This window comes from Carettochelys insculpta, chromosome 21, assembly GCF_033958435.1.
Source record: "Carettochelys insculpta isolate YL-2023 chromosome 21, ASM3395843v1, whole genome shotgun sequence".
NCBI lineage: Eukaryota > Metazoa > Chordata > Testudines > Carettochelyidae > Carettochelys > Carettochelys insculpta.
In genome coordinates this window covers 10,059,687-10,075,394 of record NC_134157.1, presented here as the reverse complement: position 1 = coordinate 10,075,394, position 15,708 = coordinate 10,059,687, and the positions used below count along the sequence as shown (strand labels likewise).

Here is a 15,708-nt window from a genome sequence, read left to right as displayed (position 1 = left end):
GAACTCCTTATTTTATTCTATGCATCAGGCCTGAATTAAGCTAAGTGCCCGGTTTTAACTTAGAAAGGGTGTCCATCTGCTTGAGGGTGACTCTGGCAAGTTTGCAGTGCTCTGCTAGCCAATACTCTTCCCTGAAGGTTGTCACTCTTTTACTCCAGGCTCCAGTTTGTTTTGTGTTCAGCAAAAATTGTCCCGGTTGCGTTTGACTCTGAAAATAGCTTCAGACTGTGGCCAGAATGTTACCAATTAAGCAGTGTCTGCAACCAGCCTGAAACAGTCGCTCAGAGATGAGAACTTCCCCATTTGTAACCACCATGACGCAGAAGCCTTATCACAGTTGTTTACATTGCAAAACACAAAACAAAAAAAATGCTTGGCAACAAGTCTAAGAGACTCGGTCGGGGTCAGCAACCAAAAGAACAAGAAAAACCACGTTTTTCTCAAATTCGGTAAAAAACTCAAGAATTCAAGAGCCACAAGGCACGCAAATATGAAATGGTCCTTAATAAGTAACATCAAGCAATACTTTCTGTAACCCCTCTTTTAAGAACAGAGCACATACATATCCACAGTTCACTGCACATATTAAAAAGGCAGTTATCCAGAGTTTTGAGTTCACATATCATTTGCTATTTAGATATGAGTTGTTCATTGTCGGGCTTTTAGAAGTTCACCAAAATATCAAAAATAATCAGGATTTTTTTTTGTTTTTAAACTTTGCAATTATAGCATCAGGAGCCACAAAGAAGACCTTAAAGGGCCACATGCGGTTCTGGAGCCACAGGTTGCAGACCCCTGGCCTAGGTCTACTTACTTAGGCTTGTTCTACCACATTAAAAAATAGCCAGATGCAGCTGTTCTTGTTTGGCTTTGAGAACTGGAGTTGTGGGGAGCTGTTCCCATTTGGGCTCAGACATGGCTGTTCATAGCTTCAAGGTCAAGTCTGCAAACCTGAGCTTTGAGACCTGCTGCTCTGAGTCTTTTCATGCTTGATGCAAAATGTCAGAGTCCTTAGCCATTTTTGGTACTGATAAAAGCATGCACTCTGCAGCCTGCTCCTCTTACAGAAAGCTACACACAATTTACTGTGAAGGGCATCTCATTCTGGTGCCACAGGTGGGCACAGCTCTCGCCAATGTTACTGTTTTATCTATCCCTCATTGCCACTAGTGATTGATACCTCCGAGCTGGGAAGCTGGTAAATGCTTCCCATTTAATCTCAGCCATTCTTTAGTTTTTACACAAAAACGTTTTAAAATGACAAGTGTCTTTTGGAGCAGACCTGGTCACTAACTCCACCAGCCACCTCTGCCATGCCTCAGCTACCACCAACCCAAGACCAAGCCACTGTCAGAACTGATCTTGACAGGCATGTCCAACGTGCAGAGAGCCCCAAAAGGATGTGCCTCCCCTGGTACTGCCAAGTCCCTGCATCCATAATCCATGAATCAGGGCCCCAGAAATCACGAGCTTGGCTTAAAAGCATGAATTCTTTTTTGTTTTGTTTTGTTTTGTTTTTTGTTTTACTATTTGTTTTAATTGCTATCTGGTTTGGGGTTGTGTTGTTTTTTTTTTTCTGACAAGTGTCAGAGAGGTAGCTGAGTTAGTCTGTACCTTCAAAAGCAACAAGAAGTCCTGTGGCACCTGATAGACTAACAGATATTTTGGAGCACAAGCTTTCGTGGGCAAAGACCCACTGCATCTGATGCAGCGGATCTTTGCCCACAAAAGCTCGTGCTCCAAAATATCTGTTAGTCTACAAGGTGCCACAGGACTTCTTGTTGCTTTTCTTTTCTCTGCTCCAGCCAGGTTGAAAACCTGCTTTTAAGAAGCCAGCCGATATTCCCCTTTCACATGACTCCAGAAACTGGAGCTTTAAAGCAAAACCAAAAACCTGCCTCGACAGCTGAATTCCTCTCTGCTTCATGCCCAGGTCGCAAGGATTGCCCCAAGCACCCCCTTCCAACTTTCTGACAAATGCACCCCCTGGCCCGGCCTGGCGGCCCCTCTCCACCCCTCCCAGCCGTCCGCGGGGCTCCAGCTCCGGGTTCCCTCCCACCCACCGTTCAGTCGGGGCGACCCTACAATAACAAACAGCCAACAGCTCCTTCCAAGGGCCGAACTTCCTCCGAGGTGGGCGGGGGAGAGGGCGCAGGAGGCGACTCCCCTGCGGGGAGGGGCGAAGGAGGCCAGCCACCCGCCTGCCATTGCATCACCTGGGAGCGGCCGCCCCGCGCTGCCCCGGCCCGGCCCGGCTGGCGGGGGCGCCTATAAGAGCCGCCGGGGGCAGCAGCCGGCGGGGAGCTTAGGCAGCAGCGTGGCCGGGACGGTGAGTAGGGAGCGTGGGCACCACGTGTTCCGGCTCTGGGCCTGGCAGCGGCCCGCAGGGGGCTCCGTGCCGGGCTGCCCCGTCCCCGCTGGCTCCGCAGAGCCCCGATCGCTCGGGAGCGGGGGTCCTGCTGTGCCGGGCGCCGCCCGGGGAATCTCCCCGCGCGCCGACAGCTCCGGCTGCCCCCTGGTCGCCGGCGGCGGAACCGGCTCTTCCGCGATTCCCTTGCCGGGCTGTAACTCCTCGCTCCGGCGGCGAGCGGCCCAGCGCGCTGCTCAGCCGAAACGTGGCCGCCCTGGAGTGGGCCTGGCGCCCCCTTCCTCTGGGAACCGCCTTGCCCACAGGGCAGAGCCCTGCCCGCTGGGGAAGTAGTGGGGATCCGGCTCCAAGCGCGCCGGAACTGCCGCCCCGCTGCCCCTGCTGTGTATGGCCCAGCCTGGCTTGCGGCTGGCACCCCACGCAGGGTTGCTGCTGTGCGTAGCTCTGTGGTACAGAAGGGCCTTTCCTGTCCTCCCTGCCCTAGGAGCGCTGCCAGTGCATTGCTGTACCACAGGCGGCACTCTGAGACCGGACGGTCTCTTTGCACTGAGCTCCAACCGCTCCAGAATGTGTTCAGCGCCACTGGCCGTGTCATCCTTGGAGGGAAGGAGGCTTTTTTTTAATTGGCTGGTGGAACTGCTCTGCTCGCCTCCGTCCTGCCTCGCTTACAGAACGTAAATGACTTTTTTAAAAAAGGAAATGGCGCCAAAGCCCCGTCTCAGCAGTCAGGCGGAAATGGTGCAAGATCATAAAACTGCTTCTGCACAGACCCCATCGCTAGTTGCCTGCTTGCCCCTGTACCTCCAGGGAGCTGTTTGCTGTGGGGCTCTCTGTGTCTATGCTGGGTTTTTCCTGCTCTTTGTCTCTGGATCGAGTCCACCTTGTTCTGGAACCATATCTGTAACTGGAACTTGTTTTTTATTCTCCCTTGTTCTCTAGATTCATCAACATGTCTGTGTCACACAGTTCCAAGCTGAACAAGAATGTCCGGGACCAGTACATGAGGCTGCCCCAAGGGGGCATGGTCCTAGTGACCTATGTATGGATTGACGGTAGTGGAGAAGGACTTCGCTGTAAAACTCGAACCATGGACCAGGAACCAAAGTGTATACAAGGTAAAGCCAGGCCTGTTAGCTTTAAGGAGCTGTCACCCTCTTGTGGCTTCTACATCTTTGCTCCATTTACAGATGCAAGTGTAGAGGCAAGGCCTGTGCATTATGATTAGCTGCTATGTGTCAGGTTTATTTTTGTACCATAATGCACAGAGCAGGTCTCGTTCCCTGTGAATTATACTGTGTAAATGAACTGGGCTGCTGATGCTGTACAGGTGATGTGGTTAATATCCATCTTTCTCCGGGATGATTGTTTGCTATCCATAATCTGCCATCCGTGCTAGATCGGTGAGGGGGCAGCAGTCTCGCCTCTCAAAGCAGGGCTTCTTTCTCCTTGGCAAAGAAGCCTGTATACATGGCATTCCTTCAAAAGTAGCTTGTAATGGGGTTTGGCTAGGAGATGTGTTTACAGCCAAAGGACTGATGGCTAAACTGCTAGTTCAGCAGGGAGCACGCTTTTTATAGTGAGCCCCACTTTTTTTCCCTACAGTTAGCACCCCACCTTCCCAAACATGTCTCATGTAATCCAAACAGATTGAAATTTCACTTATGTTCATATTAAAAAGAACCCTTTTGTCAAGTATAAGAGTAGTAGTATATGGGAGGTAGGAAGGTTATTAATTGGTATATAAATGTGAATTAATATAGTAACGTATTTCAACATTTTTAATTAGGTAGATGGGCCTGAGACACAGCAGCCGATCATGCTGCACCCTGCAACTTACAAAATTGCCTGCCTCCCCCTTTGCATTATCCTAGCTCTAGATCATAGGCACCTCTGCAAATGGAACGTAGACATTAACCCTGTCTGGCATGCGTTAGTCTCTAGACATGCTGTGAACTGTGGGAAGCTGAAATCCTCCTTTGAACCAACAAAATAGTTAAGGGGAGCTGTGGCTGGATTTTTCCCACTTTCATTGTCAGTGAGGGGAGTATTGGCTGTGGAAGGAAGTTTCATGTAGTTCTGGGAGACTCTGAGGCTTTCAGGTTTCAATGGTCTGTTGCAGAATACATCTGGCACAGCACTGTCTCCAGGTCTGACCAAGTGGGTCTGCCCCACGAAAGCTCATCACCTAATAAATTATTTTGTTAGCCTTTAAGGTGGTACCTGACTGCTGGTTTGTTTTCTTACGAGTCTCAAGAAGAGATCAATCAATATGATCAAATTTAATCTGAGGGTTTTTTCTGTTTCTCTTGCCCCAGACGTCCCAGAATGGAATTTCGATGGCTCCAGTACAGATCAAGCAGAAGGCTCCAACAGTGATATGTTTTTGATACCAGTCAGGATGTTTCGAGACCCCTTCTGCCTGGATCCTAACAAGCTAGTGCTGTGTGAGGTCCTGAAATACAACCGGAAACCTGCAGGTGAGGGTCCTCTGGCTGCACTTGCCTAAACTGGCTGTTACTAGAGCCAGTGTTACCAAAGAGACATGCCAGCTATGTGCCACAACCATCAACATTTTAGGGCCCTGTTCTCAGAAGTGCTGAGTACCCACAGTGCCCCTAGAAGTCAGTGATCAGGTGCTAATCAGTGACTGAGGGGTAAGTGGTGAGGTGTGTTTGCAGTTAATGTAGGGTGTGCAAAAACCCTATAGCTGGTGCTGGTTATCTGCAGTAAATCCATCTTAGCATGTCCTGGAAGGACAAGGAGCATTCTACTGAGCAGTCAAAAAGGAACTAATATTCTGTTTGCATCTGTTTGCAGAGGTCCCCCCATTCCTCGTAGACCAGATCAGCATCAAGTAATTTTAAGCTGTATTCCCAAATTTACAGTCTCCCTGAATACATACAGTAACATCACTAGAATGTGGCATTTTGAATATTAAATCAGAAACTTGGCAGTTAGGGTTTAAACCCATAGGCACAGCTGCAGATTTTAAAAAAATGTATCATATTAAAAACCTATACAGTAGACCCCTGAGATACACCCTTTCGACTTGCGCGTTTCTCATTTTAACGTGAGTCGAGGAGGACCCCAGTGGCAGCTCCAGCCACAGGGAGCTGCCGTGGCTGGGGAATTCACAGAGCAGGTGGAGCACAGCTGCTGGAGCCGGGAAATCCCAACGGCTCCCTGGGGGGTGGAGCTGGCAGAGCCATTCCCATCTCGACTTGCACGAAATTTGAATTACTCCTTGTTCCCTGGGAATGTAGGTTTTGTGCAAGTCGAGGGTCTGCTGTACACCGGTAAGCGAAGTTGTGCTAAGGTACCTGGAACCTTGGCTCCACATCATAGTCACACTTCCTCTCCCCTTGCTGCTGGAGAACTCCACTAGTTGCTTTAAGAAAGGAAATCTGCACCTTTTCTGTTGCTCCTCTGACTTCCAGCAGGTTGCTCTTCTCTCAGATGATATCTGCACCTTGGCTGTGGCCCCCAGCTGGGTACAGTGATGTGTCAGGTGCACAGCAGGAATCTGGCCTGCATGTTCAGGATGATTGTGGAGAAGCTGGTTTAAGGCAGCGGCTTAAATGATACTTGTATGGGCCTGAACTTCAGGTGGGCAGGCAATTATGGGGGAGACTGGAAGGGAACGGGGAGCTAGCCTTGTCCCACTCTGAGTAGCTGGCCTAGGGGAGGGGAGGGCAGATGATGGAACCTCTGTCCATGGGCTTTGTGGGGCCCTGGGTACGCACCCAGTGCTGGGAGCAGACGCTGGTCTCCAGTGCATCCAGGTCCCAATGCCCCATGCTGGGTCAGGCTCTCAGGGGCAGTGGGCCTAGCTTATTTTTTTCAAAGCTCTCTGCAGCAACTAACCATCAGCTTGCTTGTCCTCCCGGTTGTGGGTTAGCCACTGAGCCAACTTGGGACCATAGGCAAAAGGGCCTACCTGCTCTGCACCCCCCCACCCCCCAGTGCTCCTGCTGGAGAGTGAAGGAAGTGTGGGGGCTTCACTCCCTCCACCTGCTCCACCCTGGCAGGAGCATTAGGCAGAATAAGTGCCCACAGCCTGACCCCATTTCGTGAATGGAGCCCTAGTGCAGCAGAGCAGGGCAGCTCTGGAGCCAGGGCTGGGGGAGTGGGCATGGATGCTAAGTGCATAGAGCACCACTCACCTGGGCCCACCCATGGCTACGCCCCAGCCAAAAGTACTCTGAGATTGTTGTTGGGAGCATGCACAAGGGGGACGTATCAAAAACAAGCAGATCTGCAGCACCGTAAAGACTAACGTTGCCTATCAAATAAATCTGAGCTTTCCTGGGTAAGACGCACGTCCGATTTGGAGCTGAAAATAAGAATCCAGGATTTATACAGAGTGTGGGGAACTGGGGAGACAGGGACAAAGGGGGGGCAGTCACCTGTCATTAATAGTACCAGTGCAAGAGGTAAATCAAGTGGGATGGATGCTATTCCTGTGAACATCAATGGTGGGGAACACCATGCCACAAACACTAACCCAGGAACCTATAAATCAACGTCAGAAATTGTAATACACATAAACCTATAGGGAATCCTTTAACACCCCATGGACAGTCAATAAAGGATTTGAAAGTCACCGTTCTGCTACAAAAGGATTTTACCACAAAATTAAAGTGGGAGACATCTGAACTGGAATTCACTTTCGAGTTTCACACACTTCAACCTGGGGCTTAACGGGGATCTCAGTTATCCTGCCCTTTACAAGGGCAATTTCCCACCTTTGATATTCACAGGAGTGGCACCATCCCATTTAATTTGCTTCTTCCACTGGTCTTATTAATGACAGGTGACTTCCCCCGCCCCCCCCCCCCTTTTTTTTAGTCTCCTTCTTCCTCTGCCCTCCTCGTAGCTGCTACATAAACCCTGAATTCTTCTCTGCAGCACATCTGAAGTGGCTCTTATCCACGAAACCCCATTACCTAATAAATAAATACATTTTGTTTAGTCTTTAAGGTGCTTCAGAATTGCTTGGTTTGTTTTTTTTTTGTGCAGCAACAGACTAACACAGCCACGCCCTGAAGCTGTATGTGTATGTATATGTGTGAGGAGGCTCCTGACCCTTGTGAGGACCAAGGAAGGTCACATCCCCAGCTCTGGCATCCCTGGGATGGTGGAGGTCCAAGGGATGTGGTGGCCTGAGATAGCGCTGGTTGATTGTAAAACACTGAACTCGAGCATTTCACGCCTCTGAAGTACTGTAGTCTAAATCCTCCCTTCTGGATTTTGTAACGATGTCGAGGCTTGATGTGGATGGGAGACTCAGGCCTGGGGCTTTACCTGTGAATTTGTGCTCATGGGCTTTTGAAGTTAGATTTTGTTTGAAAGGGGAGTATGGCAGCCAGCCCTCCTTGTAACACATGGTGCTTGCATATGGCCCAGCAACTGCCAGTCCCAGAACTGACTCTCCCTTGCAGTTGCCCAACTTACATGGTTAGAGGGCTTCTTCACACCTCCCCTGCCTCACCCCCATACAAGCTTTCTACATGTGTCCTTTAAAGGAAAATGCTGCTGCTGCTTCATTATTTACAAATCCCTGGGGTTTGCATTGCATCAGCATTTGGGTCTCTTCAGTGAAAGCTGTAGGTAAAGGGGTAACTTATTGCCTGTGGGGTGCCATTTTCTGCAATGTGGGGAAACCTGTTTCATTTCCTCGTCCCCTTTACCCATATTCTTCCTTTTCAGGTCTCACTCGAGCCACCAGTATCTTGTTGGCAAAGTCAGGGCTGTTGTGGTGGGTTCTGTACACTCCTGTGAAGGAGAGCAAGAGTAGCACTGGCACCCGCTAGGGTCTTGAAAGCTGTCAGCCAACTCAAATGCTTGCCCAGAAGGTGGGCAGCCATGAGGCTGGACGAGAACTCTAGTAAGCGTCGTTTAAGGACACCTACATGGGGTGGAAAGATGGATACAGATCCTTAACCAGGATGACACTTCTAACATGGGAAGATTACTGTTGGTAGTAGGCAAAATCCATATGTATGTGACAGTTAATCTGGTGATGGGGCAGAGAGGAGGCAGCAGAGCAAATGGGGACCTAAATGCTTGTGGATTTCTTTTCATATCTATTTTCATAGGGAGAGGGTTAAATTTACACTTGAAATATAAAATTACACCCACCTTTGAAATCAAACACTGTTGTTTTTCTCCACTGCTAAAGACAAAGGTGGGTGAGCACAAAACACTTGATCTGGGGAGAGAAGGGGACAACCTTGTGTAACCAGTTACTTTCCTTATTCCCTTCCTTCTGTCGAGCACTTTCTGTGTTGGTCAGGATTTATTGGCCTCTCAGGCCAGCTTTCCCCATCGGGGCCATCCTAGTCTTATCTTTGAGATGCATCTGTTGCCATGCAAACCAATACGGAGTCCTGAATTCATAACAACATTGGTTGCAGATTCCCAGCAGAGAGGCTGGCTGGAGGAGACCCCCCACAGCTTATAGGCGGCTGCACAAGAAAAATCACCAGCTACCTTCTTCTGTAAGAAATCACTGAATGAAAGGCTGGGGGGTTCTGGTTCCCAGGTTAGTGTTCCAGAGCTAACCAAGGACTATCTCTTCTCTCCAGAAACCAACTTGAGACACACATGTAAAAAAGTCATGGACTTGGTTAAGGATGATCATCCTTGGTTTGGAATGGAGCAAGAGTACACGCTGCTGGGGATCAATGGTCACCCATATGGCTGGCCTGATAATGGGTTCCCAGGTCCCCAAGGTAAGGACTAGATTCTCTTTCCCCGCATGCCCCCCTCCCTGCCACTAGTATTCCCAGACTCTGAGTAGCTAGCATTCTGCTCGCCAGCACCAGCTCTTCAGAGTGCTGGGATGCAGTTCCTATTGACATCTATAGAAATCAAAGGCACTCTGCCTCACCAAATCTGTGCAGTTCCTGTCTGGGGCACTAACTGCAGGGAGAACCGTGAGTGCCTATTCTGTGGGGGTGCAAGTGTGTTTTCTCCCTCATGCCCTTCACATGGTAGGATCTGCAGCCAAGACTGGTTTAATTTGCTGGGTGAGTGAAGCCCAGCAAAAAAGCTCTTGCATCCCAAGTGGTACTGGTGGCTGGATAACCTCGGCCAGCTTAATTCAGCTGCTCTTCTCACTTCTGAGAGTCAGGACTTCTTCTGAAGATGTTGATCCAGCAATGGGCTTCTCTCCCCAGTCGTCCTACGCATTACATCTCTGAGACAAAAGGGCCCAGCTTCTTCCTGAACCTAAATTACAGGATGCACCATGCCAAGTTCTATAAGTACCAGTGGCATGCCTGTGCATTGTGCACCCCACAGGTCATGTGACCTGCAGTGGCGCAACTCTCGTGACACTGCCTGAGATTACACAAACTTTTCCATTCTAGGACTTGTTTGTCGAGGGCTTGAGAACTTGGCTGCAAAAAAGAAAACAAAACAGCTGCAGGTGGCTATTCATGTAAAGGCTGATTGTGTGAACCCAAGCTTGTTCAGCTGCTTAGACTGGACTGTGTGGGACTAGCAGTGCTTGAGGGTTTTTGTTTCCTCAAGCTTCCCTGACTGGGATGGAGTCTCAACATCTGTTTGGTTTTTTCTTGGTGTTTTTTTGTGTTTTTTTTTTTTTTTTTTTCCCCTCCCCCTATGAGTTTCTACCGCAGTGGTGACTGCGCCCATTGAAGGAGCAAAATCTGCAGCAAACACCAACAGGTTAACCCTGGCCAGTTCCAGGCTTGTTCTGACGGCTGATGTGACCTATGTTTATTTTAACAATCTCAAAGTCGGCCTTCATGGTCAGGACTGAGTTCATTGTAATGGTGAATTTCTTCACTTCCTTTCTTCCTGCTCCCCACATCGCGGGAGATCCACGACTGGATGGGCGCAGGTGGTGTGCCTTCTCATAGAGACATAGAACTGGAAAGGACCTTGAGAGGTCATTGAGTCCAGTCCTCTGCCTTCACAGCAGGAACATCCACTGTCTAGACCACAGACTGACAACTAAAGTAGCAGGAAGAGCCTTTTTTTTTTTTTTTTTTTTTTTTTTTTCAAATTTGGTAACAAGCTCAATAATCCAAGAGTTGCAATGCATGTGAATATGAGACAGTCCTTAATAACATCAAACCATCCGTTTTGTAACCCCAGTTTTAAGAACAATGAACACACGATGATTTGTAACAAGGCACATTTACTGCAGGACATTCACAAACTTTTTACATATTCTATTTCCTCGCACTTCACATGTGTGTTTGTACCAATGTCTTCCTGACTTTCACTCCCGACCCCACTTTAATTCTGCCTATTTTACTTGATGTTTAATTTCAGATTTTTCTTCAAATCCATGTTGCCCTTCACAGCAGTAATGCCGCAAGCTGCCTTTTTCTTTTCAAAATCAAGACTTCATTCGCAACACAATCAAAATGGAGATAGTGTCATACCCCGCATTACATGCCACATATTACAGAGGAAGTTACCCAATATTTCAAGATCACATATCGTTTGCTCTTTAGATATGAGTTGGGCTCATTGTTGGACTTTCAGACATTCACTGATTATTGAAAATTATCAGGAGGGTTTTTTATTTTATTTGCAATTACTGTGGCAGGAGCCACAAAGAAGTCCTTAAAGAGCTTCAGGTGGCTCTAGAGCCACAGGTTGCAGACCCCGGGTCTAGATCTTCCCTGATAGATGTCTATCGAACCTGATCTTAACTATCTCCAGTGAAGGAGATACCACAGCCTCCCTAGGCAATTTATTCCAGTGTTCAACCATCCTGATGGGAAGTTTTTCCTGACGTCCAGCCTAAACTTCCCTTGCTGCAGTTTAAGCATAAATGAGGTGTATAGGGGAATGGATGCTTCAGCCAAGCTTACTGTGGGAGGACTGGAGAAAAGCTGGAGATTCAGTGGCCCAGAGTGTTGAGAATGGATTGTGAAGCTTTACTTTCTAGCTGCTGTTCCAATCTGTCCTCTCATTGGTGATGTCCAAAAGTAGCTCCGAGAGCTGTGTGGTGGTCCCAATGCATTTCCCATAGGATGGGCAGGTGTCCACACAACTGAACAACCCTTAATAAATATCTGTCAGGGATGGTCTAGGCAGTACTTGGTCCTGCCATTGGGGCGGGGGGCTGGACTTGATGACCTCTCAAGGTCCCTTCCAATCCTCGTGTCCTGTGATTCTATGATTCTGGTTGGTAGTGTTGCTGCCAATCTCCACACAGGCCAACAACTGGAAGGCTACGTCTACACTAGCTCAGAACTTTGAAATGGCTATGCAAATGGCTATTTCAAAGTTTACTAATGAAGCAGTGAATATGTATTTCAGCGCCTCATTAGAATGCTGGCAGCCATGGCACTTCGAAATTAACACGGCTCATCCAGACAGGGCTCTTTTTGGAAAGGACCCCGGCAACTTCAAAATCCCCTTATTCCTATCTGCTGTTAGGAATAAGGGGCTTGCAGAGTTGCCAGGGTCCTTTCGAAAAGGAGTCCCGTCTGGACGAGCCGCGCGGCGGTGAGCCACGTCAATTTCGAAGTGCCGCGGCTGCCAGCATTCTAATGAGGCGCTGAATATGTATTTCAGCCCTTCATTAGTAAACTTCGAAATGGCCATTTCGAAGTTTTGACCTAGTGTAGGGAGCGTGACCTGCACTCTCTTGTAGGCAAAGTCCCTTCAGCTCAGTTTGAAGCCAAGCTGGAGAAGCCATTGCATCTCCATGACCTTGGGGACTCTTGTTTCTAGGGCGCTTCTTCCAGCACCTTTACGAATTCCAAATTCCCACTGGAGTAAAAACTTACAGGATGGGAAATGAAGTGGCACTGCTCCTCCTCCCTTGAGTTTGACTGGTACTTATGCCTTGTCTCCCCGTAGGACCCTACTACTGTGGAGTTGGCGCAGACAAGGTATATGGGCGAGATATTGTTGAGTCTCACTACAAGGCATGCATCTATGCCGGTGTGAAGATATGTGGCACCAATGCTGAGGTCATGCCCTCCCAGGTATGTGCAGAAGGAGCATTTTTCATGCTTTCTGTCAAGGGAGCACTGGTTGAGACAGGAAACTAAGGGGGATGTTGAGATACTTGTCTTGTACCTCCTGGCAGTGCCCCGAGCATTCACTCTGCTGTGTTCTCCTTGAGGATCTGCTTCTTCCACTCTCCATGTTTCCTTTCCCCCCACTCCCTTGCAGCTGTGGCAGCATTTGACCTCTTGCCCAGTGCAGAAGGGAGCTGTCTTCTCTGAGTATCTGGTGCTTTCAGCAAAACTACAGGGAAGGAAGATCCACCTGGAGCAGTGTGTTCCTGTGGAGCACCTGGTCTCCAATGCTGAAAGATGGACGCAGAGTTTCCAAAGTCCTTGGGCAGTTTGGGTGTCCTCTGGACCAGCATGGTCACCTGCCACTAAGTCAAGTGACCTGGTTCAGCTAAGGCTTGGTCTCAAAGAGAAAGCTGAGCCAGCATCACTGAGGGTGTGATTTCTAAACTAGTGCCACCCTCAGTGGGCACACCTACTTCAGATTAGCTCAAGTGAATTCCTAATTCCACATAAGGAAGTTGCACCCATTGCAAACTTGAACCTTTAAATCAAACGGATATGACTGTCCCATGTAGACAAGCCCTGAAGCTTGACATTCCCATATCAGATGTTTGGAGTTTGTCTTCTTTTTTCTTTTTCTCCTTTCACTTCCCCAACCCACCCTGGTCCCTCCCATCTGTAGAATAGGACCGACAGGTCATTGGCAAGGCAGTATTCTGGCTATACCTGCTCTTGGCATAAATAGAGGGTGTAGACTGCAGTATTGTCCACCCAATACCTTAACTAGCCCAGACTCAGTTGTAACACACAGTGGCATGAGCCCTCCTGAGCTCCCTGCTTCACTTCCTCCTTCCACGTCCTGTGTGTGATCTTTGCTAGGCTGGGTGATAACTAATGAGGCTGTAAAGCTGCCTCTGACGTGCACCAGGTGACGCAAGCCCCTGCTTTGTCATTCTGGGCGGAGTAGCATCAGGTTGCACTCCAGCGGGAGCCAGATTACTAGAACCCTTGATAAATAACTCACTGGTGTGTATGCCAGAGCTCCTGGCAGGAGTTGGCCAAGATCCACTGAGTCAAAAGTGGCTGAGAGAGAAAACAACCCTTAGTGTTAATGCTCTTCTTTCCCCTTCCAGTGGGAGTTCCAGGTGGGGCCTTGTGAAGGCATCGAGATGGGAGATCACCTGTGGATGGCAAGGTTCATCTTGTATCGGGTCTGTGAAGACTTTGGGGTTGTGGCCACATTGGACCCTAAACCAATGACTGGGAACTGGAACGGAGCTGGGTGCCACACCAACTATAGCACTGAGGACATGAGAAAGGAAGGTGGCCTCAAGTGAGTTAATGCCTTGCTAAGCAGCAGCACCTCTCTCAGGGTCTTACTGACATGGTATCTAGATAATGGGTAAAATCCAAACACCCCCAGCAACCTGTGCATGAAGCAGACTGAAAACTGGGCTTGTGCTTTCAGAACCAAAGGGGACCATTGGATCGTGTAGCACAGCTGTGCCCAACCTTATGACACATGGTGACCACATAAACCTAAGCACAGCCTTGTGTGGGCCACACGGATTCTACATTTGTTGTAATCATAAGGACCCTGTATTGACTAAAAGATATGTTGGTCTTGTTTTGTATGTATTTAGATAAGTGGTTTCCAAGTATAGAAGTATCTAGTTTAAAAACAAAGAAATCCATGTGTAAAATCTGCATGTGTCTTTAATGAGTTGACCATTTATGTATTGCATTGAAGGGGTCACAGGCCTTTGGAAATGCTGTGGTGGGCTGTAGATTGAGCACCCCAATGTAGTGTTAGCTACATAACAGAGGCCGTTGAATTTCATCTGGGTATCCTGTGTTGGACCCTGTGACTTCAGTCAAACTAAAGCACGTTGGCTCTCAGGAGAGGTCAGTTATGATCTCTGATTTGTATTGCAGTAGGACCTGGGAGCCTCAGTTGTGGACCAAGACTCCCATTGGGCTGTGTGCTGTTTATCAATGTCTTAAACTGTTCTTCTCTTTGCTGGTTAGATTTATTGAAGCTGCCATTGAGAAGCTAAGCAAGCGACATGACTACCACATCTGTGTGTACGACCCCCGGGGAGGCAGGGACAACTCCAGAAGACTGACCGGCCACCACGAGACTTCTAGCATCTTCGAGTTCTCCGCCGGGGTGGCTAACAGAGGGGCCAGCATCCGCATCCCCCGCCAAGTCGGCCAGGATGGCCGTGGCTACTTCGAGGATCGCCGGCCAGCAGCCAACTGTGACCCATATGCTGTCACAGAGGCCATTGTGAGGACAACGTGTCTCAATGAGACAGGGATGCAAATAACAGACTACACAGACAAATGAGGCCCTCGTGAGGGTGGGGGATTTGATACTAAACGAGTTTCTCATGTGGGTTCTATGAACGTGTGACTGGGTCAGCTGTAAAGGCCAGACTCTCTTTAGAACTTTGCTTCTGGTCTTGTGAAATGGTGGCTTAAAAATATTTCTAGATCTGCACGAGGGGGGGAGTCTATATATTTCTCAACCAAACTCTTGGTTGTTGGTTTTAGATCACACATGGGTGTTTTTTTAAACTTAAATTTAATTTTTAATTGACTTTCTACTGTGATGTACAGACTCCTGTGTAAAAGCTGCTGCTGTTGAATCTGTTCACCCTCCCCCAGACTCTCCTCTTCTCCTCCACCTCATACTTACGGTGTTTGGAAACAATAAATAGTCGTACCGGCTGAGATGTCAGCCAGTCTCTCCTATAGATTCTTTTGTCACATTTTTCTATAGTTTTTTCCACAGACTGAATTCTGGGCTTATGTGGTCAACCACTCATTTGCAGCCACCTCTGGGATGAGACCTGGCAGCCGCTCATTGTGTGCAGTGGTAATGGCCCTCAGGAATTGTTCTGATTAGAAACCTGCTCCAAGCCAATTTCCCAACTGCAGGGGGATTGAGGTAGCACGATGTGGTTGCCTGTGATGGGATTTGGCTCAGATAACGAAGCATCCTTGAGGATAAGTGTTATGGGGTCTTCAAGGACCAGAGTTGGTCAGGGCCTTTGCTTCTAGGCTGAAAAGCAGCAATAGAGCACCATGCTGGGACCATTGGTCCTAAAAAGTCTTCAGTGTCTTTGCTTCTGGCAGCACCTCTTCCTTGAGGGCTGCTGGCCAAGGGCTGACTCTGCCAACCCTGGACAGGACAATGAGTAGTATCATTGATGTGGCCTAATGCACCAAGTGTCCCACTAGACTTCATGATGTGTATCTCGCACACTAGCAACTGCATCTCTGCTTTCCGTGACTCCCCACAATGCCTGTGGCTGCTGGAAA

At 48.7% G+C, this 15,708-nt stretch overlaps 1 protein-coding gene across 1 annotated transcript; it reads left to right on the top strand.

Moving 5' to 3' along the window:
* Window positions 1-2,193: 2,193 nt before the first annotated feature.
* On the top strand, window positions 2,194-15,124 carry LOC142023858 (glutamine synthetase). The gene is made up of 7 exons (XM_075015254.1): window positions 2,194-2,329; window positions 3,308-3,483; window positions 4,684-4,845; window positions 8,956-9,102; window positions 12,218-12,345; window positions 13,515-13,714; window positions 14,410-15,124. Exons 2-7 carry the CDS (start codon window positions 3,318-3,320, stop codon window positions 14,729-14,731), a joined length of 1,125 nt encoding a protein of 374 aa, XP_074871355.1. The 5' UTR covers window positions 2,194-2,329; window positions 3,308-3,317; the 3' UTR covers window positions 14,732-15,124.
* The last annotated feature ends 584 nt before the right edge of the window (window positions 15,125-15,708 follow it).

Bases quoted from the DNA above. Each gene is read 5' to 3' on its own strand.
- LOC142023858 (XM_075015254.1), top strand. From the start codon at position 3,318: ATGTCTGTGTCACACAGTTCCAAGCTGAACAAGAATGTCCGGGACCAG. The intron at 4,846-8,955 runs GTGAGGGTCCTC...TCTTCTCTCCAG, and splicing joins ATACAACCGGAAACCTGCAG to AAACCAACTTGAGACACACA. The intron at 9,103-12,217 runs GTAAGGACTAGA...GTCTCCCCGTAG, and splicing joins TGGGTTCCCAGGTCCCCAAG to GACCCTACTACTGTGGAGTT.